The sequence below is a fragment of the Melanotaenia boesemani genome, chromosome 11 (genome assembly GCF_017639745.1).
Source record: "Melanotaenia boesemani isolate fMelBoe1 chromosome 11, fMelBoe1.pri, whole genome shotgun sequence".
NCBI classification, from domain to species: domain Eukaryota; kingdom Metazoa; phylum Chordata; class Actinopteri; order Atheriniformes; family Melanotaeniidae; genus Melanotaenia; species Melanotaenia boesemani.
Window position 1 is genome coordinate 5,114,728 of NC_055692.1, and position 27,603 is coordinate 5,142,330.

A 27,603-nucleotide genomic window follows, 5' to 3' on the forward strand; every position below is an offset into this window, starting at 1 on the left:
TTCAGCTCCACGTTCAGATGGTAGGGTCAGAATTGGGTGGAAACATCATGAAAACATGAATCCATCCTTGGATCAATGCTTCAGGCTGCTGATGGTGTAAGGGTGTGGAGGAAATTTTTAAGACCAGCGTGACCTGGTTTAACCAGCACAGCCTACCTGAGCACTGTTGCTGACCATGTCCATCCCTTTATGACCACAGTGGAGCATCTTCTGATGCTGCTTCCAGCAGGATAATGCACCATGTCACAAAGCTCAGATCATCTCCACCTGCTTTCTAGAACATGACGATGAGTTCACTGGACTCTAACGGCCTCCACAGCCACCAGATCTCAGTCCAGTAGAGCAGCTTTGGGATGTGGTGGAACGTGGAGATCCTCATCATGCAGCATCTGTGTGATGCTGTCATGTCAATATGGAGAAAACCTCTGAGGAATGTTTCCAACACCTTGTTGAATCTATGACACCAAGAATTAAGGCAGCTCCGGAAGAAAAAATGGGTTCAACTTCATATTAACAAAGTGTATCTAATAAAATGGCCAGTGATTGTGTATAATTATTATTACCATGACATCATCCACTTTTTGATCTGCTCATTTCCTTGTTACATGCTCATTTGGCCATCACCATTAAAGACAAAGGTTTGATCAGTCAGTAATGCAGTTTACTTCTCTTCTTTGGGAACTTGCCTTTATGCCACAGGCAGTTGGAATTATTTTGGATGGAGTGACCAGCAGAGTACGTATGGTGGTTGTTTCTCTTTTTTCCTCCCTGTAACTCGTTGTTCTCCACCTTCGCATGGCTGCACATTGTCTTTCTTTGAAAATAAGGACTACTGCATGTTTGTTCCGTTTTGGTTTTCATTGTAATTGATGTGTCAGTCCTGCATCAGTCTTGTCTTTCTGAACTATGTGGAGTGATGTTTGGTTCTGTTACAGCACATAACTTTCAGCTCAGTCTTCATTTTGTTTGTATTGTGTGCTTGCTACCACAAGAGGGAGCTATTTATCTATATATTTGGAACTTGCGTCACCTCAGGAGTCTGTCTCTCCACTGATATGAAGTTGTTAAAGCAACATTTTCAGCCTCAGTATGTTAAGAAACCCTCACTTATATATTAAATGCTGAATGGATTTATATAGATTAGGAAACAATAGGCTACACACCTAGAGATGTGTTTGGAAGAGTTGAGCTTTCAAGAGATATTTAAAGGTGAAGAGTAATGCACCTCCTCTGATTTATGGTAGATCATTGTATGACCAACAAACCACACATGATGGTAGGGAGTCAACTAAAGGGGTGTTCCTTCTTAGAGGAACAGAGTGGTAGGAAAAGGAGCATGGCTGAGTTTAGATAGCTGGACACACTCTGCATTTGGGATCTCAATTTGATTTTGGTAGCCAAATTTATTCACTGGGTAAATGGGGTGACATGTATCCATTTTGGCTTATCAAACATCAGACAAAGTGTTGATCAGGTCTATCTGTCAGGTTTTAACTGTGTATGATGGGGGACGTCCTGGGAGATTGCAGGTCTTTCTGTGTAGAACAGACAACACAACAATGGCACGTCTGCAGTGCAATGGAGGGTATAATTGTTGTAAAAATGCCTCACAAAAGTGTGTTCGTGTTTCCAAACCAGCTTATGATGACCATGATAGTGCTGTGGACGATCGCGACAGCGACTACCGCAGTGAAACTGGACACAGACCACTACGGTTCCACAACACTTCCCAGCCAAATTCATCCATCCACCAATACCCAATCGGACGCAGGGGCCAACATCAAAGTTTGTCCAGGGAGTCTGACTCTGTACAAAGCTATGAGCTAGACTATAGAGACATGAGAGCCCCCAGGTAAATACACACTCATCACTTTGCCTTCATCACTGCAGTATGAGGCCAATATTCCTACAGTCACAGCAAATAAATTATTAATGCATAAAAGGAACTCCTGATAAAAATACTGTCACTAATACTTGCAGCATTACTGTATGCATAGGATATTTCTGGTGTTCATATAAAATCATAACATCTATCATTGGCATTAAAGTACAAGGAAGATGTGTCTTAACTATTTAACTGACACCTTAAATTTTGTCATAAAAACCTAAACAATCTGTTAAAAACTCACAACCAAACAGGTATTGATTAAAATACTGAGATTATAATACAAAGAACTGCAAGTTACCTTCATGCAATAACTACATGTGTCAAATTTGGGCTAAAGCACAGCCACAAAACCTTTCATGCTATTAAACAACATATTTTCCTACATATTCAGTTTTGTTTTTTTTTTGTTTTTTTTTTGCATTTGCAGTTTAAAAGCTTTACTTGCACATATACTTTCTTTGCATGATCTGTTTTTGCTTCATGTCTAATACATCATCTCTCTTTCTTTTTCTTTGCATCTTCCACTGCTTCCTGCATGACTCTTTTTTTGCTTAAGGCGATTAAACAGTAAGGGGGGAGTTAGAATAATTCCCGTTGACTCAGGTATGGGTGTGGAAGACTGGGAGAGTAAATATAAAGTGCCTGACTCGGGTGTCTTGGATGACTATTTGGACACTGAGCAGAAAATGTGGGAGGATGAAGATAAAAGCATCATCTACAGGATCAGTGACAGTGGTGAGTCCAAAGGCAGCAGGTTCTATCAGATGGTGGAATGTGATGGACTATCCCCAGAGGACATGCTGGATGGGAAGACACAAAGACAGAGGCACGGCTTCGGCAGTGGAGAGGTACGGTTAGTTTATAAGGAAGCTGGCAGCTTTGAAGATGAATCATCCCCCCCTGAGATTGATATAATTCCCTCAGTCAAGCAGCTACGACAGCAGACGGACACAGAAAGTCTTCTTTACAAGACCAGACTTTGGGCAAAAACTGCTTTAGAAGACACGCTAGAGAACTATGCAGCTTTTCGTGAGGAGGAGGCTGCTCGGGAGGAGGCTGCTCAGGAAGAGGCTGCAAGGATCAGAGGGAGGACTGAGTATAACTCCGTCGGTTCCGATGAGATGCAGTATTCATTTGGATCTGAAGAGGAACTGGATGATCTGGCATTCACTGAAGGAGATGCTACTTATGAATATGAAAGCTATTACTACCCTGATAGCTATATGTCCACTATGGAAGGACGAAGTAAAGGCAGAATAGAACATGGACAAGATTCTTTGTTGTCTCCTGTAGAGGAGCCATGTGATGAATATATAGATCCAATGGATGAACTGAAGAGCTTAGTTGACTCAGTGTCTGAATACCTAGCTGTAAAAGAGGAGGAAATTAACAGCTATGAACCAATTCCTAGTGCCCCTAGAAGAAAACTTCCACCACTGCCAACTGATGCAAAAGTTGTGCAGCCTGAGGACAATAATAGCGGAGATGTCAAGCCTGATGTTAAGGAAGACAGACCTGTTGAACAAGGCATAGCTGGAGTTAAAAATGCAATGAGCTCATTATTCAGTTCAATCACAGGATCAAAGTCTCCCACTGAGGTAGAACCCTCTGGTACAACTACATCCCCCCAACCACCACACACAGACTCTGGTATTTCAAAATTGCTTTCTTTCATCCCTAAAGCTAGTACTGATGCCACGGAAACCTCTGTAACAGACCCACCTACCTCCCAAGCATCTCACCAACCTGATTCTGGCATTTCAAAGCTTCTTTCATTTATCCCCAAAACTGCTGGCACCTCTCCGCCAGTAGCTGTAGTTCCTCCTGCTGCTCAGGAGCCCACAACAGAGAAAAAGTTTTCCCTTCAGTCTCTTTTGCCTTTTCAGTCTTCTGAACCCCCTCGACAAGCTAGCCCTAATCAGACACCAACAAATGCTGACACAGAGGCACAAGGTAACCAGGCCTCGTCTGGGCTTGAATCCATGTTAGGAAGGCTTAGCCCTTTGAGACTTTTTTCTAGCGCACCTTCGTCTAGAGAACCATCACCTCAGCCATCAGAGCAGAGAAGTTCATCTGCTGCAAGCAAAGACTCCCAACAAGGGTCTCTAAGCAGAGCTGCAAGTCCGAGTAGAGAAGGCTCACAAACAGAGCGACAGCTATCAAGCGAGATGAGACCGGGATCAGGAACTGGATCAGTTGAGCTTTTGCCAGATACAGCAAGTGGTTCGATGGAACTTCTTCCAGAAACTGAATCATCTGGTGAACTACCTGATATTCAGCAAAGAAGAACATCTGCAGTATCTGAGCCGAAACCTGAGGGCAGTTCAGAGGAAACAGGATTCTTTAGCCCTTTTAAGAAATCCCTCTCCACGCTCATGTCGACAGCCCCTCCTGAAAATTCCTCACAGAGTGACACCAAACCTGCAGAGGACTCATTTTTAGGTAGCAAACTCAAAATCCCATTTTTCTCAGAGAATGTTTCCTCAACAGCTGCATCAAAAGCAGAAGGGGGCATGCTATCAGGGTTTCTTAAGTTAGCAACAGGGGAAGACACCAATACCCCTCCAAAAAGTCCATCCCCTGCCCCTACCAGATCCCCCTCCCCAAATCGTGCTGCACTTCTTGACAGTGTACCAAAAGGAAACACAGAAACTGGCTGGTTTTCTAACCTGTTTAAGGTAGCCCCAGGTGAACCTGTCAAAGAACCCCCAAAGACGCAAATGACTCCCACTGTGACGCTCACCAAACCCAGTGGTCAAACTGAGCCTCATATCGAACAAGCGCTCCCCGAAACCATAGAGGGCAGTGTTTCCGGTGCAGAACAACCTTTTCAGGATCAAATGTTGTCTGAAGCAAATGCCACATCTGAAGAACTTGTTTCTTCAAAGACTGAGGAAGGCAGATCACAACCAGAAGCTTCACAATCTCCAGGGATTCTTTCTGGGTTGTTAAAGCTAGGATCAAAAGAAGATGTTTCATCTGATAAAAGAATCCAGGGTGGGGACAGTCAGCCTTCACAGGGTGGGCTGTTGTCAGGCTTATTTTCATCACCTTCCCAATCTTCTCCCCAAACACAACAGAGTCCTGCCGCACCACAAACAGGGGGTCTGCTGTCTGGTTTTCTAAAATTTGCCACTGATACTGTTTCAACTCCTACAAATCAGTCAAATTCACCAGGGGGCCAACCTGATCAAACTCCAACTCAAGGGCAAGGACAGCCTGCTGTTGCACAGCCACCTGCTGGAGGACTCTTTTCTGGGTTCTTAAAAAAAGCTACAGACACAGTAACTGGGTCTCAACCAACTCAATCCAGTCAAGAGTCACAGCCAGAGGTAGCTGACCAAACAGCAACAAAGGAAGGACCTGAGCAAAACTCGAGTCAGGGGGCAGCTTCTTCTGCAGTTACAGGGCTTTTATCAGGACTGAAGAAATTAGGATCATTAGAAGGAGCTCTCTCTAACAAAGGTCAATCAGACCAGCAACAAATGCAACCTGAAGCCTCAGCTCAGCAACCAAAGCAACAGCTACAGACAGAAGCAGAAGCTGAAAAACCAACAACAACACCACAGCCAAGTGGATTATTTGGAGGTTTGCTGAAAATCTCAGAACCTGCTCCACAGCAAGCCCCTCCTAATCAAGGAGGCTTCCTGTCTGGTTTGTTTGGAATCAGTGGCCAAGACTCTGCTCCTGTAAGCCAACCCCAGCCCTCCCAAAGCCAACCACAGGGTGTCAAATCTGGTAACCAACCTAATCAATCTCCAAGCAATAGACAAAACCTACAACGTCAAAACCAAGTTCCACCACAACAGCCCCCCAGTGGTCCTGGAGGGATGCTCACTGGATTATTTAACAAAATTGCAGAAGTTGGTGTTCCACAGCCAACGGCAGGGAGTCCACAAGCTCAGCAGCAAGCACAAAGACCAGGCACAAAGACACCTCAGCCTCCACCTAATCAACAGGGAGGCTTCCTCTCTGGCTTATTTTCAGCTGGTCCCACTCCAGCTCAGCAGCAACCATCTACTAATCAGCAAAACCAGCAGCAGCCCCAACAAGGTAACAGACAACCTCTGAGGAGGCAAAACCAGATACCTGCACAGCCTGCTGCCCCTGCACCAGAGCCCCAGCAGGGTGGCCTGTTGTCTGGACTTTTTAATAAGCTAGCATCTAGTGATAATGCCCCACAACAGCCCAGCACACAGGTGGGGTCTCAACAGGGTTCTCAACCTGCTCAGCCTGCAGGTCAACAGGCATCTCAAACCAGCCAGCAAGGAGGATTCTTATCTGGTCTGTTTGGACAGCCATCGCCTCAACAACAACAACAACAGCCTAGCAAAACGACAGGCCCTCAGCAAACAGCAGCACAGCCACAAGGTCAAAGTGGTGGCCTGTTTTCAGGTATTCTTAAGCTTGCATCTGGAGACAGTTTACCACAAGAACAGCAATCACCTCAACCTCCTCAGGCAGGAGAACCAGCTGTTCAGTCAAGGCAAAATCCACCTCAGCCTGAATCCGGAGGACTATTCTCAGGCCTGTTAACCAAAATCTCAGCTAGTGTGGAGCAGTCAACTTTACCTGTCGATCAGGTGAGCCCTCAAAAAACACAGCAACAGCAGCAGCCACGTGCAGGTCAAAGTCGACCACAGATTCAGAGAACGAAACCAGTAGAGGTGCATTCCTATCAAGAAGTGTTGGCTGATAAGGATTCCAAAGGTCCAGCCCAAAAAGGATTTCTCTCAGGCCTTTTTAATGTCACAGAAGAGCCGCAGTCAAAAACCCAGCAGCCATCCACACCTCAGCCTGGGAAGGAGGAACCAAAACCCAGCACAAGTGGCACATCTTCTGGTTTATTGTCCAGCATTTTCAAAACAGGCCCAAGTGATGGAAGCACTTCTGCTCCAGAAAAGCAAAAAGCCCCCCTTGATCGTTCAATGCCAAGGAGCAAAGAGGAGATCTCTTCAAGTACATCAACGCTCACAACTACTGTTAATCCAGCAGTTGATACCCACAAAGAAAATCTACATTCTCAAGTGCAGCAAGATCCTAGAATTACCCCAACACAGCTCTATCTTGAGGAAATTCAGCGTCTCTTGTATGGGACATCAGATGAGTATGGCTACAAAGACCTGTTATACAACTTTACAGAGCATGGTGTCATTCCACCAGATTTATACGAACATCAGTGTCTTATAGAAGCTCTTTTGTGGCAACAACTCAATGATTACGCCCTCGCTGAAGCTCTTGCAAATCAAGTTCAAGAAAGTAACCAGACACACCAAAGGCACATACCACCCACGATTATAGCACCCCAACCAGAGAGTTGCGTATGGTTGAATCCTAAAGAAATGGACATCAGTGACTTTAATGTACCATCACATCCATGGAGGGATGCTGCTGCCCAGCTTTTTGAGAGCAGAAATCGCTTTCTTGAGCCAGATGAAGATGTCGTTTTGTTTGACATGACTTGCAAAGACAAGAAATCCTGGAGTAGCTGTGACCATTTAAATGATCTCAATGGTAACAAGAAGCCATGGATCGCGAGGAGTAGTGCTCTAAATCTCTCGACAGAAAAAACAAAAACACGGTTAAGTAGATGTCAGTCACTTACAGAATATAGTGTACAAGAATTCAGTAAAGTGGCAGAAAAAAGTGCAGTTAACAGTCAATTAAATGGTGAAGACTTTGACTTGAAATCAGCAACTGAATTTTTAAAACGCCTCTCCACAAAAAAGGGTCCTGTTGACTTAAGACGTGGCGCTTTGGATTTGAGCAGGTCTGCGGGCACTGCGGAGGCTGGAGATGAAGAAATGCTATTTGAGGATGCTGAGTGGTACCAGCAATGGCTTTCACTGTTAGAGCAAGGGTTGTGGTGGCCAGCTGAGGCTGGGGACTGTGGCTATTATGTCTATACAGATGAAGACTACATTTACTCTCTTTTAACAGACAAAGCTGGTAGGCATCTCTATGCCTGTGCCACAGAAGACAATATGCAAGCTCTAGGAAATATCACTGAAAATATTGCTAACATTCTTAAACAAAAAGAAACTGATAAAGTAACCCTTTGTGGTTTTAAAATACCTCTTGGTGATGAGAGTAAAAGCTTCTGGGCTCCAGGACAACAACAATATAACTTCTTTCTATCAGATGCACCTGTTGATCTCACATCTGCTCTTAAAAAAGGTGAAAAAATAATGAACATGAATTTGGAAAGTTTCTCTCAAATGTTTCAGGAGTCTATATCTTCTCAAGCAGAGCAGGCTGTAGACTTTACTGTGTACAAGCTTAAAAAAGTAACTGTGGAGTCTGTAAAAAACACTTACAGCTATCACGAGGAGCCTTTGGAAGCATCTGATTTTAGTTTAAAGACTCTAAAAGGGGGACTTGGAGGTCCATATTGGAAGGATCAGCGAATAAAAGATGTGCTTGCACCATCACCCGCATGCCCTCCTAGGCGCTATTCAACTCCAGTCTCTCAAAGTAAACCCTATCCAATTCCTGAGATCAGGATTGCTGATATAGATGCTGAAGCAGACCATTCAAAACTAAAATCAAGCTCTGTTCTTCCAAGAATGATTGGAAAGCCCACTAACACTGAAACAAGTAAAGCTGAAACCCTGTCTACATCAGCCAAGCCAACATCTCCTAAGCCAACACCTGTGCCAAGCAAGATTTCAGAGGCTTCACAAGTTGTGCATGGGACCCCACTGACTTCAAAAATACCTGGACCTGTACAGTCAGGAAGGAAGCTGCCTACACCTTCACCTGCCACTACCACAAGCAGTTCTCCAACTCCTTCAGCACAAGCAGTGTCTGTGAGGAGTCCTGCCATGACATCCACCTCAACTGTTCCGTCTGTTTCCCTGCAGAGACCCCAGCTCGCAAGGCAGCCATCTCAGACAGATAAACCCAAAATAATATCCCAAGCAAATAAGACCACAGTCACAGCAACCAGCAAAAAGAGCAGCGCTTCAACGGTGGGTCAAACATCCACCCAGCCTCAGAAACAGTCACAGGATTCCTCAAAGGAATTTACACCAAAGTTACACATACTAAATGACACTTCGGTTACATATAGTGAAGCCTACCTTTACAACAGGAATCAGAAATCTTTTTCCACTCCCTTTGATTCCCAAATATCCAATAAAGTTCTAGATTTTACTGCCACAACTAACAAAACTCAAGAGATCAAACAAAAAGATGTGGGTGAAGCCAGTGGTGAATCTAAACAAAGAAATGACATTATTGACTTTACAAAGTACAAATTGAAAAGATTTAAAGAGAAGCAGCAAACTAATACTGAAGCAAATGAAGACTTGACTGAGAGTAGCCTAAATGTTGTAGATCTTACTAAACAAACCGAGGAAGATGAAGTTGAATGGCCAACTTTAGATGACCCTAGTGTGAGTTCACTACAGGACGCTCCAGCAGTCTCTCCGACAAATGTGGACAAGCCTTCTGTTCAACTAAACCGAATAGAGAGAAGAATGTCAAGGCCAGAAGTTGTAATTCGCCATGTACCTCCTTCAGTGCATACCCAGCAACCACCAACCTCCAAGAGCATCTCTAAAAGAGCGGAGACAAAACAAACTGATTTCAAAGCCCCTAGCAAAGCTCCAGAAGTTTTTTCCACCAAGCTAACTCATGCTGCTGCTGTAAAATCAGACAGTTCTGATACTAAAGTCACATCAGGAACAACAACAACCTCTACTGCTACGGGTATTTCCACTACTACATCTAACCTTGTTGGAGGTCTCAAAAAAACTGTGAAGACTGAGACAGTGAGATCTCTTCCAACCTCACCCCTGATGAGCCCCGTTATGAGAAAACAAGTGGACATTCAGGAACAACTGCCTAAACAGCAAACCCCACCTTTAGTTACAACTGGTCCTCCACAGCAGATTCCTTGTGACACTAAAAGAATAATATCTACACCTCTTTCCTGTCAAGTTAATGAAAAGGCCCAACACTATCAGAGGACCACTGCACCAGCAAATGCAGTCAAAGCTACACTAGATATGTCTGTGAAGGCAACAGCCGTGCAGGTTTTGCAAACAGCTGTTCCATCAAAAGATCCTGCCTGTGAGGCACTTTCATTGACAAGGAGAAAACCAATTGCTTGTGTGGAGACAGAAAAAAGTTTAAGTCACCAGGAATCTATTGACTTGACCTACAGAGCAGTATCACAGCAACAACCAGAGTATATTTATTCGCCACCTGTAAAAGAGCCAGCCAGTTCACTGAACAGCACACAAAACATGACCTCGAAATCTACCAGCTTGAGGGAAGTGGCACCAAATGTAGCTATTCTCTCTGAAAAACTCTCTGGTGACTCTGTGGTGACTATACAATCCATTCACAAGCAGGGGACTGAGAATAAGCTTCACAGTCTCTCCGACTCTGTGCTAAACAAACGACAATCGTGGCAGATCAAACCAGGATTATTAACACAATCAAATCAGCCATCTTTACAGTCATCAGTCACAAAACAGACACATGAGACATCAATTTCAATAAAACATGCCACAGAAGCGGTGCTGGATATGTCATCCAAACCAGGTCAAGGCACGCTGGAGAAAACAGTTCCTGAAAATGAGTGTGCTCCAGATCAAGCAATTCCACTTGTAAATAAGCCAAGTGCAAGAGCAATTGCAAGGAGCGATTCGGTTGGTATCTCGCTGGTGGTTGACCTAGCTTCACTGGAATCAAAAAGCACACAATGTCAAGATGTGACCCCTGTACAAAAAAGGCAAATTCCAGACATACAAGCTGTCCCCGTTCTGCAGCAGCCTCTTCCCAGCTCCAAAGCAAGGCAGCGTTCCTTTATGTCACAATCCACCACCCAGCGACATTCGCTCAGTACGGCTCCAGCAAACTCTGTAAAAGGCACGGTTGATATGTCAACAAAGGCATGCCAATCTGATGCAGTGACACACTATTCAGACCCAGTATCACTGGTGCGCACAAGACGATCAAGCTTAACATATTCTCAAGGAGATTCTGTTGGTGTTCCACTAATTGTGGAGACACATCATCCCCAGGAGCAACCCAGAAGACAACAGACAATAGTGGTAGGATCACCAAAACAGATCCAACAAGAATTTGTGCAAAGTGGATGTCAAGAAACATCTGCACCTGCTAATTCAATCAAAGGGTTCCTAGACATGTCTTCAAAACCCCAACAGAAGCAGTCAGAAGTAGCTCCTGTGATCATGTTGACTGGAGTTGTGCCATTAGTCAGGGACAAGACAATTATAATTAGGAATGGTTCTGCTGGTTTACCACTCATAGTGGAACAATCTGCATGTCAACAAAGAAGACAGGTTATGAGTGGAGTCAGCACAACTGAGAATCTGCATAGACAGATTTCCACATACCACTGTAATGATGTGTTGTGTCAGTCAAAGTCCTATTACAAGGACACAAAGCAACAAAATATCCCAGTAGACTTCTCAGCAAAAGACAGTTCAAGTAAAAGTTATGGTTCAAGCGTTCAAGCTGAACTAAAAGATGGAGAGCCCATGAACTTTACAAATAAAACAGCAAAGAAAGAAATGTCAGAAAGAATGCAAAGTGAGAAGCAGTCACAAAAGATAAAAACAGTGGGCATTGTTGATTTGACGGTGGATCTTAAAAGCACAACAGTTGCTGATCATCAGGATGCAAAGGATTTTACCTTTCCTTATGTTTCTTTTCCCCCTGAATACAGAATGTCCTGTCCACAGCAATATGTACCTGCAAACATTAGGGAAGAGGCCAGGGTTGACACCACATTTTCTCAAACTCAGAGGTCATCACAATACATGACTGACAAACAGACTACCACTCAACCTGGAATACATTGCAGAATGCAGTCAGGACCAGGATTAAACTCAGAACTGGTGAATTCTTCTTTGGTTCCCACTGAAAGGAGGATTCAGCCTCCTCAGCACTTTGCTGCCCAGGCTGCTCAGGGCAGTGAATTGACTCGTTCTTCACCTTATGGTGCATGTGAACAGGTTGATGGTGTATATCTTCAATCCAGGAGACCAGAACAAATGTCTCAAAACATACCTCTGCTGCAAACACAACAGTCAGCTCCACAGCAGCAGTACCAACATCCTGGTATGGAAATAGGCCAGACTGCATTCATAGTGAGCTCTCAACCACAAGCTCTGAAGTTGCAAAAGCAAGATACAAGTGCTCGGCAAGACATGACCCAAAGGCCTAAAATTCTTATTAAACAGGCGACTGTGGACAGCTATGGAAGCACTGAGGAGGGTGAAGACAGTGGAGCAATAACAAGTAGTCGACCTCCATCTATTCATCACCCTACCCATCAAATGTATGATGGATCCCAAACTGTTCCTACATCATTGCCTTTGAATGCTCAGTCTGGTGTAATTGCCCACCCAGCCCAGAGCAAATACAGAACTGATCCTTCTTTATCATCAGGAGTGGTACGGCCTGTCCACAGTGTTCCAGCTGCAGCATATTACGCACAAGGATCTCCTCAGGTATCAAATCAACCTGATATGAGCGGAAGTCTTGTCACTGCCCAACATTACTACACACCAAGTGTACCTTCAAGTACTGTGGCTTCAATTCAAGGTGCAACACAAGCTACCACAATAGTATCACAGCCTGCCACAAGACATGACTCAATGCCTACGATACAGGCAATGAGTAGCTATCAGAGTCAAGGCTTCAGAACTGAACCACAAGGACCACAAGTACCTGTAACACCAGCAGGAGCCACCTCTGTCAAGGGGTTAATTAACAGATTTAATGGATTGGACTCGCAGTCTTTTGCTGGTCCAAAACCAGCTACTGTTATGCCCCACCAGACTGAGATTGTGTCTAAACCTCTAAATACTGGTGCACCCGTCTCTCCAGTAACCCCTGTTATTAAAATATCAGAGAAAGTTGCTTCAAGCCCACATAGTCCTGTTGTCTCAAGTTCTCAGTCTATTGCACCAATGATACCTAAAGGTAAACTGACTGCTTCATCTGAATCACCCAAAGATCAGTCTGTTGCTATGCAATTACAGTTTGCTCAAGCCACTTCACCAATCACTGAATCACAACACAGATATTTGATTTTGAATAATGCAAGCCAGCAAGCATCCTCAGTGGTGTCACCAGTGGACTTTACACAACCACATGCAACATTAATTACTAGCCCAGTAAGAGAAACACCAGGGAAAGAATGGCCTCCTCCTGAAACTTCACCTATGAAACTACCATATACCATGCTACAAGAAGGAATCCAAAGGATTGGTGCTTCACAAACATATTCAAAGTTCACATCAACACCAACTGTAGAAGAGAGTCCTGCCATTACAAATAAAATGGCTGTATCTGAATTAGACATGTCACAACAGCAAGGTTCAAAGGAGACTAAATTATCTACATCCACAGAATCCATCAGTGTTATTACCAGTAATGACAAGATTTCTCCTGAAGGCATTCTACCACAAGAACAAAGGCAACAGCCAAAGTCAATCTACATTGGTATTAATTCCTCAGAAGTACTTTCTCCTGGTACAGAATATGAACCAGGGGAGCCAAGACCTTATGTAAGACTGCCCCATATTTTTGTCTCAGCAGCAAGCTCACCAGAAGAAGATACAAATGACCTTGAATCAAAAGAACGTAGCAAGCCTGATTTGTCAGAGGTTGGTGTCTCTGAAGATACCACTCCAAGTACAGTAATACCAACAGACCATAAAGAAACTTTACTCACCAATGTTGTTGCACAGTTGGTTATTTCTAAAGATGCCGGTACAATAGAAAGCAGTAGCATAGAAGCATCTATTGATGTATCTAATGAGGAAACCAAGACTTGCACACCAGAAATGCCACTCACAGTATGTACAACAGATCTTAAACATGTAAATGAACAAGACTTGCACAGCATACCGATTGAGAAAAGTCCAACAACAGAGACTACCCTCTCCAAAACTGAAGTAGCATCAAAGACTACTGAGATTCATGGGCTGCAAGTTGAAGGGACTTCCACAGACAAAGAGACAGTAACTGCAGACATAGTACCTGTTGAAGTAGTAAAACCTGAGAACGACCTAGCCTGCCAGGTTGAAAAAACAGCTTTAGAAAAACTGCCTGAGGGTGTTGAATCACTTGAAGAGAAGGCCCACAAGGATGACAGCAAATCTCCAGATGTGGTGCTACCTGAAATTCAGTCGCTCAAAGAGGATTCCTCAGTCTCAGATGTTAAATCACCTGAAGGAGTTCAAGAGCTTCATGACAAAACTGAAAAGGATGTTCCTCTATCTGTGCCCCAACCCAGTCCCACCAAACCTCCCACAGAGGAAACTTCATTCTCCAAGGAAGATAATTCCACTATCGAGGGTGATCAGCTCAAGACTGAACAGCCCAATGAACAAGCAGGAAAAGGTATATTTTCAATGTTTAGTGGTTCTACTGCAGCCTCACAACAGCCCTCTTCCCAAACTGGATTATCAATTCTTGGTGGCATTCTTCCTGGCTCATCTAGCAAAGACCCTCCCGGGACAGGGCTGCTTTCAATGTTTGGTGGGTCAAATGCCCCCTCTTCTTCTGAGACCAAAGACACACCACCACTGTCAGCTCCCCAGGAGCCTCAGGGAAAAGGTCTGTTCTCCATGTTTGGTGGGGCTAGCAGTCAGCCTCCATCTGGTCCAAGGGGTCCAACTGCTCAGGGTGTCCGGCCTAGAGGTCCTCCACCCAAAGAACCCCCAGGAAAAGGTCTGTTTTCCATGTTTGGTGCACCTACACCTCAACAACCACCCAGTCCAAGAGGTCATCAAGGGGGTGGTTCCTCACCAAGGGGACCTCCCACTGGTTCTTCTCTATTTGGTGGCATCTTACCAGGTTCTGCAGCACCAAAAGATACCCCAGGTACTGGTTTGTTTTCCAAGTTTGGTGGTCTTGGTCCCCAGCCCCAAGCAGGACCTAGAATGCATCCACCTGGACCAACAGCTACACCACAGAGACCTAGTGCTCCAGATACCCCAGGGAAGGGATTGTTCTCTATGTTTGGTGGACAAAGCCAAAAACCAACAGAAGCACCACCTGCAGTTTCTAAACCACCTGAATCAGAGGGAGTTTTCTCAGTGTTTTCACTTGGTGGAAGCTCTGACAGTAACAAACCTAAAACTGGGTTTGGCTTGTTTGGAATGTCTTTCATGGAGGAAACAAAAGCAGAGTCAGAAAAGACTACTCCTGTAAAAGAGGAGCTTGCCTCTGAACCAGTTAAACCCATTGAAACAAAAGCTTCTACAGAAGAGGGAAAGGAAGACAGTATAGAAACCATTAAAAATGTACCCTCTGAGTCTCTCCCTACATCATTAGTTAAGGAGGAAGTTGAAGTTAGGTCTCAAGACGTACAAGATTCAACTAAAGACACTACTAAAGATGCCAGAGAAATTTCTGTTTCTCAGACAGATACAGATGTGGATAAAGAAACTACAATGCAAGAAAATATTCCTTGTGATCAAAATGCATCACTTGTGACTGAAACCTCTATTACAGATACATCAAATACAGTTAGTAATCTGCCAGAGAAAGACACACTCATGGACCACCAAGCTGTAAAAGAAGTTAGTGACACACAGTCAGGCATTTCAAGTGAATATAAAGAATCTAAAAACGAGGAGGAAAAGTTTACTGTCCAAACTCAAGAAAGTGTTAAAGATTCAATTGAAAAACCAACAGGCTGTGATATGGCTGGAGTAGACCAAGTAAAAGCTGTGGTTGAGGGGGAGGTTATACCTTTAGAGACAGGAAAACAAACTGAGGTGATTTTGAAAGTTGCTGGTGAAGAGGAAACTCCAGCTGCTGATGTGGAAAAATCATCAGAGGAGACTTTGAAAGTTATTGGTGCAGAACAAACACCAGTTGCAGATGTTGCAAAACCATCTGAGGAGGCTACAAGAAATGATGCTGAGGAACAACCAGCAGTTGCTGATGTTGAAAAATCATCTGAGGAGGCTTTGAAAGTTGTTGGTACAGAACAAACACCAGTTGCAGATGTTGCAAAACCATCTGAGGAGGCAACAAGAAATGATGCTGAGGAACAACCAGCAGTTGCTGATGTTAAAAAATTATCTGAGGAGGCTTTGAAAGTTGCTAGTGAAGAACAAAAAGTGGTCACAGATGCAGAAAAGTTCATCATAGAGGCAACTTTGGTTGAATCAGCCACAGAAATAGCAGAAATACCTACCACAGAAGCTGTGGTGAGTACAGTTTCAGAATCAGAGAAAGACTTTAAAGTGTCATCAGTAGAAACAGAAGCTAAATTAGAGGCTACTACAGAACCTGTAGGTGGATTAGAGAAAACGTCTGAAGGGGAAACTTCTGGTGCAGTAACCTCATCATCAAATGAAGAAAAAACTGCTGAGAGCAGCCTAGCAGCACCTGCTGGTCCTCCGCCACAGCAACAGCCCATGCCGGGCATGCCAAGAGCACCTGGTCTACCAGGACAAAGAATGGGAGGACCAAGAATAGGGGGACCAAGAATGGAAGGACCACGAATGGGAGGACCAAGAATGGAAGGACCACGAATAGGAGGACCACGGATGGGAGGACCACGGATGGCTGGACCAAGAATGGCTGGTCCAAGACAACCAGGACCACAAAAGCCCCCTGAACCAGCTCCCTTTTCTGGTTTCATGTCTATGTTTTCTACCCCAAGTGCACCAAGTAAAACACCAACTGTTGGTGGATTTTTTTCAAGTTCACCTGGATCACTTTTTGGATCATCACCGACTCCTCGTCAGCCACAACAACAACAACCTCAGCAGAAAAGCTCATTTTTTGGTATTCCAAGTAGCATTGGGACAGAGTCCCTGACCAGTGATCTATTTGGCATGTTCAAAGGTCCAGAGTCAACTAAACCTGAGGGACCACAAGAGCCAGACAAAGAGTCTGAACAAAGTGATCCCTCCGCACATGTGTCAAACCCTGAGAAAACCGAAAAGTCAACTGAAGAGAGTACAGCTTTACATGAAGATGGACAAGCTAAAGGCACAGAGGACTGGGAACTACCTGAAAAGGGGCTAGTGGAAGAAGCAGAAAGAAAAGACAAAATAGAAGCAGAGGAAGTTTCTGTCAGTGAATCTACCCCCGCATGTCCTGTAAAAGAGGTAGGGGATGAGCAACATGCTGAACATTTAGAGGAGCCCGGTGCTGGAGTGTCTGACAAAGCTACACCACCCACAGCTCCTGAAACCAAGGGCGTCTTCGAAATACCTGGTCTGACCACTCCTAAATTTGGCTTTATGTCAGCAGCTGCTGAAGGCACTTCATCTTTTGGATCCTTTTTCTCCACCACAACATCCCCAGCCACTGCTGCTAAGACACCACATCCACAACAAACAGACAGTGGTCTCTTTTCTGGCTTTAAAAGCCTTTCAGCCGGGATTTTCCAGGATGAAAAGTCAACAGGAAAGGAAGAAACACCAACTGCTCCATCTGTGTTTGGTTTGAAACTAACCTCAATGTTTGGCACCTCTGACTCTCCTAAACCTGAAACCACCCCTCCTGTGGTCACGTCCCAACCTCAATCTGAAGGTCCAAAATCTACAGAGGAGTTTGAAGAACCAGAATCTGACAAACCTTCCCCAGGTTCAGGAGAAACTGGAAGTGCGGATGCCAGTGACACAGAAGGACCGACAGAAACATCAAAAACAGGAAGCTGTGATACATTAGCACAGACTCCACAGTCCGACCTCCCATTTTACTCGGGTTCAATAACAGAAAGTTTGGATAAACCTCAGTTAAAAATTACCCCATCCGAGTTGGACAAAGGGGAAGTAAGCACGCCCGACATCACGCATGCAGATTTGGGAGCAGATCAACCAAAGGATCTCTTGCAAAAGGAAGCTCCAAAAAGGCTAGTACCTGTATGATAAATGTCCGTGTTCATTTATCATGCTATTATAGTCATGGAACCCTTTTCCTCTTCCTTGTTTCCCATTATTTTCCTATTCTCTATAGTTTAGTCTGATTGACCATTGTCCCCTTTCCCATATACTTTTAGATACTTTTTATTTATTTCCACCAAAAATATCTAGATCAGAGAGTAGGATAAATCCACAAACATAAATACAAATCAGTCATTGAAAATTAGCCATTGCGAGTTATGTGATGAAACCATAAGACATGAAATGATCACATGTCAGAAGATGGGCATCATTAGAGTAAATATAGCAGAGCTATTTTACACCACCTCAGTAATACCTTCATTGACATTGATGGAAACACAATTAATGAAGAAACTGATGGTTTTATTTATTAGCTTTGCACTGGTGAGGCAGTTACAGAGCCTCCGCCTTCCACTGTCCTCTGCAGTTTACTGAATTATTTCCAAGTCTCAGCCAATTTGTTTAAATGAATCAAACTCCGATTGATTTATGACGGTGTTGCAGCACACACCGTGGAGGCAGGCCGGACACTGGAATAAAACAAACAGTGAGAAGTCATTTGGCCTACACCCAACACAAAGTAAATCATTCCAGTTAAAGCACCGGGCCACTTTCCTCGTTAGGAGTCTCAATCATCCACCAGTCACACATCTCTCCTTCTGAGTCGGTGACTTATGATTTTCATCATGCCCTGCAGGGTAGACATCTCTCTGCCGCACTAACACCACTTTTATCCTTTGTGTTTAAATGATGTTAGGAATTAGAGCTATCATAGGTAATAATATGCACTCATCATCTTACAGATCTTCTAAATGTGCTATTTTTGGTTATTAAAAAAGGTAATTTTTCCGATTTTACACCATACTGAACTTATTCCAGTAATCCATCTCCAATTTTGGCTTCATCTTCTAAGCTTCTTTTCTGAACCTTTTTAGTTTCCATTCCTTTTTTCTGTCTCTCTAAAATTTATGTTTCTTTTGCCCTTTAGTTTACTTGTGAGTCTCCTTGAAATAGTTGATTTAAGATGCTAACTTCCTCACCCACACAGTTGAAAGTTGCTTTCTTAATCAAAGCAAATACATTTCTTTTGATTGGAGATTACTAATAACTGCAGCACATTTTTGGATTTAACTTTGGAATAAGTGCACCAATCTCACTTTTCTACAGCCCGCTGGACAGCAGTCACCTGGATTCATCGGGCAACCTCAGCCCCATCAGCTCCCAGCTCAGCTCTGAGCCTGAGGAGCGCCAGCATCCAGAATCCGGTCCCCCCAGCGAGCCTCAACCTCCTCTCCGGAGCCAATCATCCATTTGGAACGAGGATGAGGAGGTTGAGAAGGAAGTGAATGCCCTCCCAGAGCCTGGTTCCAATAAAGATTTGAAGGACTCTTCTGTCATCCTCTCCAAGCCGACCTTGGATAACTATGAAATAAAGAGTCAGACCAAACTCAGGTATGTAATAAATATATAGATAAAAACAAGATACTCTACCTGAAAATATATCACTGGTAGTCAAATGTGACCAACCTCATAATGCCCAAGTATCAGCAAAAAAACAAGCCAGTAGATATTTCCGTGTTGTCATGACAACAAGATTCTTTGATATTTATGTGTATTCGTCTCTGTCTTCTCGTGTGCTTTTGAAACTATTGATGTCTTTTTGATCTTCCTCAGTTTCTTCGAGGATGGGCCTCCACCTTGCTCTCCATCTAAGGTGCGCTGGCTGAAAGCATACAACAAAGTTAGAGTCAACATCATTGAGGTAGGAAAACTTATTTTCTCTGTTCTCTCATCTGCGATTTCTCCTTCTTGCACTCTCATACACAATTAGACACTTAGATAATTAATGTATATATATTTTATTATAGAAGGTAAGCATATATCTTAGCAGAATAGTATAATAATACACATGGTAGGCATGTTTACATAGCTGTTTCTCTGTGTTTGCTCTCATGAAACTTTCACTACTTCTTCTACCCTATGGGTTGGTTGAGTTTCCAGTCATGCCACAACCATTTGCATCACTGTTGTGGCCCTAAGGGATTTCTTTGATCTGCAACTCCACTTTTTTATCAGCAAGTTCTTAAAATCTGGCTATCACTCTGCGGCTCCAGACAACATATTAAATCGATCACTCAGATTATTGTACCAGTCACCTGGGGGCGATTTACAGTTGTTTGGGGTCTATCTAAGTCCTGCAAATGTTACATTTTGATGTGGCTAGTCTTCAATCATAAACCTATTCCAAAAGAACCACAGATGCACCATGGACAAGTTCTTTATTCATGCAAAAAAGAAGTCCATTTTCCAAACAAAATGCAAGTTAAACGGTTTATTCCTCCATGGCAAGCAAGCAAACATAATCAAACAGTTCCTTTGACTTCTGCTTCTCTTGCCCTGGTAAAAAACAAGACGCCCAGCCTGGTGCATGCTGGTTCTGTCTGTTCAGATGGATTCTTTAGACTTATTTGTTTCCTGAGGACAAGAGGGAAACAAATGAAGAGGAATTAAATCTCAACAGGAAGCAGCAGTATAGTGAGATTACCGAGGAAACACAAACTCATCAGGTGTAAATGTGTTGACAAAACATCACTAAAGAGTCCTGGAGTACGACGCACAGTCCCCGTTGTACAGCAGCTGATCCTATAAACCGACCTCCACGTGGCAGAAAGGAACAACTAGACCCCTTCAGGGAGAATAAGGTTTATAACTATTTATGACTTTTCTTCCTAGCATGGCTTTCTGTTTGTCATGAATGAGAAAACTCTTGAGCAATAGAGGCTGGAAACAGCTGGGAATTAAATCAGAAACTCTTGTTCCTGCGCTTAAATAATGAACTATGTTGTTTATTTGTAGTTTTTCAGGTGTTGTGAATAAATAAGTCATTCGGTAATACCAAGAATAAATTTATATTTGACAAGTTCAAATGAAGCTACTGTTCTAATATTGTTTTAACAAAGAGCACAAAGTTACAAAAGTGTTTTCTCATCTTTTCCTCTCCTCAGAAAATCTAGCAAAAGACAGCACTACTTTATGTTCTGATGCATTCTAGACATATGTACGGTGGCCAGGAAGGGAAAAACAATATTACATCGAGTGAAACATTTTTAAATTTTCATGATAATCATTTACATGATAGAAACCATGTTTACATTTAAAAAAGTACAATGCTGAAATACTTTTACCAAGGGCTAAACAACTTTACAAAACGTGAAACACTTTTACAATCCTAGATGCAAACTTACATGTGCAGCTGCAAAACAAAGTTCTGAATACATGGCTGAACCACTTCTACCCCAGGACCGAACTTAATTACCCCAGCCCTAGAAGGACCTGGAGGGTGTCATGGATGGGTTTCAAAAGTTCAGTACTTAACTTCATGACTTAAGGTTGTACATTTGAGCTTAAAATCTTAGAGTCCATCTGTTTTATGTAGCCATAAATGTCAGTTCCTTCTTTTACACCAATCTTCAGTCATTTGACAGGTGTTTTTTGTTTTAATGACATTTCAACCACTACAAAGGGAGAACAGCATGAAAGTCAAACCTCTGAAAGGAAACCTTCTGAGCTGTCAGCCGCTGCCAGCTAAAACATACAAAGATGATAACGGCGCTATTATTTTAATCCAGCCTTTTTGGTACCAACTTAATCATAAGACTGAATTCTTCCTCTGAAGCTGAATTAAGTCCCTGCTGGCAGATGTAATGGACAAATTTGTACATTTTCTTAAGTATGCCTTGAGAGAACTTTGAGTGTTAAAATTAAATTAAGAAAAATGGGTAATTGAAGCCCACTATGTTCCCCATTTATCCCCATGTTGAATCGTTCCTGGCTCTGATTAGACGGCACTCAGTATGACTCTCAGTATGGTAAAATGTGTCAGAATATTCTCTAGAAAGGTTTGATGATGTCAAATCAAAGCTCTTTTTTTCTGTTTTGGAGGAGTTATCAGTCATTTTTGTTATTTCTTCTTGGTTGAGCTGGTCTACACAAACATAAAAAAAGACATAAAGAAGTTTGCCACCTCCGCACAGGTGATGATTCCTCCTTTGCTGCTGCTGAAGGCCACTCAAGCCAAGATCTGAGAGAATAATTAGTTTAATGAAAGACTTTTTTTTTTCTTTTGCCACCTTTGATCTTTTACAAGGCCCATAGAGGAAGGCATACAGATCCCTCACCTTTCATTAACAATTACAAAGCAGTCTTGCTGTACTCATTTTAGTCCAGTTTTGAGATTTTCTGTGTTTGTGGTCAAATGCAGCTTAACCAAACGAGATCTTTTACTAAATCTTGTTTTAAATGGAAGAAAAATGTTGACAGAAGTCAGCCACTAAACTAGCAGGCTAAAGGAAAGTTACTTGTATGTACTTAAATCTATTCCAAATCAATAATTAAATTCATACTTCTGAAGTAAATAACCATTAATGTAATTTCATGTGAGCCAGGTTATCAAGCACAGTTGGACAAATATTTCATTTATCCAACTGGAATTGATCTGATTGGAGATTTCTACTGACATGTTTACATGGGCGCTGGATAAAGTGATCCGATCAGTTGTATTTACATGATGGACAGATTTAATATGATCGAAATGCTTTTGACAAGCGCAGTGCTGCTTGTGGGTAAGAAGTTTTTCTTTTACCTTTTGAATACTAATATGCTCAGTAACGCTTCAGTTTCTAACAAAAACGTATCCGTCCTGTTTTGTTTTGCTGCCGCCGTTGTTCAAGTCTTCCCTGAAACTCATTACGCCATGTAACCCCGACGTGGTTCATGCCTGCGCAGAGACAACATGTACCACAGAACGATCGGAATGAGAGGAGACATGCTTACTTTTTCCTGCTGATCCCATCGTAAAAAGGTTTAAAACACCCCTTTCGATCAGATTGAAAATTCTTTCCGATCGAGGCTGATCGGATCAGCTGACGTGTTTACAGGATGTTTTTTCTTTATTCTGGTTGGACGTTTGATTAGAAGCGCTCCATGTAAACATAGCTAATGTCAACATTCTTGCATTGTATACAAACTTCAATTTCAGTAAAAAAAAAAAATGTTTTCAGATGTTTAACAAAATTGTGAATTTATTTCAACCTTCAATTTAGAGACACAAATACAAAGGAAATTATTTTCAGTATATTTGTGGACTAATTTAAGTGTGTTTAGAAAATATTAACACGTCTAGAATTTTATAAACACACACACATATGGTTGGGGAGAAACAAAGAGACAGAACAGAACGATGTCGGACATATATGCTATTTCATCTGCTCTTGGGAAGGTTTAATGAACTTAACACCATTTCTGGAAAAATCTGGTCTAAGACCTAAAAAGGGATTCTCAGAGTTTGCATTGCACCAATGAAATAAATCACACCAGTCATTTTTTCCACCTTTCTTTTGCCTTTCTGCATTATAATCATGCAGAGACCTTCAGCCCAACTCGGATGTGATCTTTGATCCCTTTTTAATGTCAGTGAATATCATCACTGCTGCTCTTCATCATCATTCATTCAGTCACTTCACACTGCTGACTCTTCCATACTTTCAGCATCCCCCTTTGTATCCATCTACATTTAGCTTTAGCCGTTCTTTTTTCCTCTCTCAAATGAGGTTGAAGAGAGAAGCTTCAGTACAGCTGTTGGCTTTATAAAGAAGTGTGAGGTAAGTGTCAGAGGTGTTAGGAGAGGTGTGTATCAGTGGGACACTTCTGCTCATTCCTTCGTTGTGAAACCACAACTAAAAACAGTCTGAAATGAATGTGTAGGATTGATACAGTTTCTGAGAGGGTGCAACCCAGCAGCCGCTTTAAGCAACAGTTTGATTCAGGGAACTGTTGCACCCAGTGGAAGCTCAATAAGTAAAAAAAGTGATGTGCCTTTTTTGATTGATCAAAGGCATGTTAGACATGTTGCTGCATTCTGGATCATGTGTAGGAGTTTGTGCATGCTTTGAGAAGAGTAGGGTGGGATCCTGAGTCAGAAACCAAACCTGATTTTTTTGTTATATTGTTAAATTCAACGTGGCCTGACTGAAAGCTGAATGCAACATCTTGGACTTACTCATCATAATGAATTAAGTTTTTACTCACAGACAGTTTTTACTGCCTCGAAAGGTAGAACACCAAAGAATTTCCACACAGGATCCCTCTTCACGAGAAGTTTTTCATCTCAGCAATCACTTTTATGCTTTGTGAATTAAACTCCTATTTCAGTGTAACATAAAAAAATCAGATTGAATGCTCTTCTTCCACGTTCAGGTACTACTTCAGGTAACATTCCTTCTACTGTTTTATTAAATGGTGCTCATTAAACATAAACATTCCTGCCGTTGTTGCAGATGTTTAAAAGGAGGGAATTTCTCCAGGCTTGACATTGGCCAGCAATCATCACGTTAAGGACAAAAATAGTTCTTTTGACTTTGTAGCAAGAATTGTACCATGGCAACAATATCCATTTCTATGGAAACACACCCTTACATTTGTATGATTAGATTACCATCACTGCAAACAGTGGTAAGTGTGTGTTTGGAGTAATGTTGCATCTTCAGCATGTTGAGTTTTGTTTCTAGTTTAGTTTCTTGTTGACTTCAGAAAAAAACCTGAAGTTGTGTTTGCATATTTTTCTGTCACTTTCTTCTCTGCTGCATTTGTGGTTTTAAGTCTTAGAGCCTGAGCGGCATGGATCAACACCACAAACCGTTGCTATATAAAGAAAAATCATTTCTAATTTGCATATTCTACCTGTTGGTGTCAAAGCCCACATCTGGTGCACACTAATAGCTTTGCTTTTCGACATCTGGTACCACACACAATGAGGAGAAATACACATTTGAAATGTGTATTTTTGCATTTACAGTGTTTTTTTTAAGATATGCCATGAAAAGGTCAATGCAGACAGAAAAAACTTGCACCACGTTTAAAATTGCTCATGCTTTATTAGCCTCAGCCATCTCATCAAATTCATATTAGACACAACATAGCGATGCAAAAACGGATAAAACCCTCCAGATTCAAAGAGATTAAAAGTTGTTTTCACCCCGTTCATAACAAACAAGACTGGCTGTGAGAGCCCCTAAACAGCAGCAGTACACATGACTTAAGTTGCTCTTAATCTCTTAAGCACTTATATACAGTATACAGGGTGCTGCAAACTGAAATATGTTTCTTAGATCATTTACATTTTCAGGATCCAGATGTTTAACAGACATTTGATGTAATCAGAAACAAAAGGGTTAAGGCTCCTATATGTACATGTGCTGATCATATATTCAGGTTATATGAGAGGTGTTCTGGTAAGACGATCTTAGTTGTCAGTCCTATAAAGCCTGACACACTCGTCTTTATTTGGCCCTTTAACAAAATGTGAAAAAAGGAAACAGTAAAAATTTTCATGTGTGTATAATTTATTACCGCACGCTATGTCAAAGTTATTGTAGTATACAAGGTATTCACCAGGCGCAGAACGCAAGTATCAGATTGTATACGACAGGGTTTTGAAGATTTTATCAAATAGTGAGACAATAAGTCTGAGAAACGGAGTGCATCGTAAAAGTCACGACCCGGCTCAGAAGCCATGACAAAAACGGAAACAAAGCAGGGTTTCAATCAAACATAACGGCAGTATTTATGAAAAAAAATATAAAGAAATGTCCAACAAAACATAAAGATAAGAGGCGTGACAGTCAGGTGTGTCAGCAGATGGATGAGTGTCAAATAGTGTCATGCAGTGATGAAAGTGTACAACTTAAACTACTACGGCCCAAAGCCAACCAAACAAAACATGGAGCCAGCAGCTGAGGGAGGAAGGAAAGGGACCGACAGACTGTTGGAAGAACTGACCACGTGCTCCGGATCGCCCTGGTTACCACCAACCAATCCTTCGAAAGAAAACAAAATGAGGAAAAGCAAACAGAACCAGGCCCAACCAGCTTTCACATATATGATACACATCGTATTAAAGGGTTAAGAAAATAAACTAAAATTAGGTCCAGTACAGTTTCTGCCAGTCAAGGCTAACATGTAAAGAAAAGTCCACAATGACCATGAACAATTAAAGAAGGTTCATCCACAAATCAGTAGTCAGTGGCGTCACCAGATAAAATATGATGATAAGGAACAATTTCTAGTTCAATGGACGACTCACAGAAGTAATGTGCTTTTTGAGATTAAAGTTAAAGGATTCATTCACATGTGCTGTGTGTTTTTTAGCCCTACTCAAGGTTATTCTTTCCCCTTGCAACTTTGTCCCTGAGTGACTTTTGTCTTCCTTTTATATTTAATGCAGTAAAGATTGAAATATAATCATGTGTTACAGTTTAATTAGATTTAAGTAGTGCATCTAAATTATGTGCTTTTGTTCCGAACGTGTGGAATTAGTCTGGAGCCTCGAAATGAATCTCTAAAAATAGCCTTAATTTCACTGTTTATCTTCATTTAAAGTGCAACTATGATACAAACTTATATAGTCGGATCCTGTTAGAGGCTTTGAAAACTTCCTGATTGCATAAAATCAGGTTTTACTTCTAAAATCATTAGGCTGTTCATTTGTAAGCCATGGAAAATTAAAACATTTAATTTCAGCATATATAAGCAGACATGCTCATTACAATCACCAGAAAACTGAATAACCAAAACACAGATGCAATGACAGCATCTGTCTTTTTCTATGTACTTTGCTAAAAGTATATTTGTCTAGTTTTGAAAGTGCATGGTAGAACTGGAGTGTCATTCTCTTCTTACAGCATCAACGAACAAAATACAAAGAGCAGCAAAGTCATTAACATAAACATGAAGAGCAGGAATGAGAGCGTAGAAAGAAAAGGAGCGAGTGAGAGAGCAGCACTGGCATCAGCCTTGTCTCTTTATCTGTTCCTCTGAATCTAAATGTTAATGTGATGCGTTGTGTAAATGAATAGTGACAAAACAGGACTCTAAAACAGAATTATGTAGCAGCTGGAAAATAGTTCATTCTGTAATCTTTGAAATCTCTTGAGCTCAGCCAGGACAGTTTATAGTTAATTATATCGTTATACTTAATTGCAGGTCATTTACAATGAGTTGGAAAGACTCGTAACGGATTCTTCTGTTATGTAGGCTCAGTTTGTTCAAACACTAAACATAACTAAATACCCAGTTTGGGAGGAAACTTTGAGGAGGGCTATTTAGCTGTAAAGTGACGCTCACCCACCACTTTATCGGGTCTACCTTGCTAGTACCGGGTTGGACCCCCTTTTTCCTTCAGAACTGACTTAATTCTTGAGATTTTTTTCCAAATTAACATGATAGCATCACATAGTTGCTGCAGTATTATGTCCACTTGAGTCAACATTTTTGCCTGACCTTTAACGCTGCGTGAATGCTTGTCTGTGTCAGAGCAGCAAAGAACTGTTGCATTTTAAGAAAATAAATGACGCCTGCTGGTCTGTGGAGACAGTGCACGTTGCTGTGTTCAGTCTCTGGTAAACAGCACCATGCCTCTACAGTTCCAGCACAAAACAGTGTGGTTTTCTAAAATGTTTGTCATGAATTGTAAATAAAGGTTTCCTGAATAAATCCCATCTGCTTTTTAAGGCCAACAGCAAATATCCCCAGAAAAAGAGGTTGAACCTTTATTGCTGCGTTTCTGTGCTCTACAGTATATTTCATTAAGTTGAAAAGTGTCTGTTTTGGGTCTGACCTTTAAAAGAATGCTGATATGTGTGGACTGGGTTTGATGGCTTAATCTCTGTTAGAATAATGTCAGTCCCTTCATACATGAAGGGAGTTTTTCATTTTGAGAATCTATTTCTGTTCCGGAAACTGAATTAAGTTAATAATGAA

At 42.1% G+C, this 27,603-nt stretch overlaps 1 protein-coding gene across 1 annotated transcript in view; it reads left to right on the forward strand.

Moving 5' to 3' along the window:
- The window catches only part of LOC121648534 (protein unc-13 homolog B-like), a 181,405-nt gene that overhangs the window by 45,556 nt on the left and 108,246 nt on the right, over nt 1–27,603 (forward strand). Inside the window, exons 8-11 of the mRNA XM_041998727.1 lie at nt 700–735; nt 1,639–1,852; nt 18,955–19,239; nt 19,462–19,549. Of these exons, the coding sequence (XP_041854661.1) occupies nt 700–735; nt 1,639–1,852; nt 18,955–19,239; nt 19,462–19,549 (623 nt within the window). The remainder of the gene's footprint in view (nt 1–699; nt 736–1,638; nt 1,853–18,954; nt 19,240–19,461; nt 19,550–27,603) is intronic.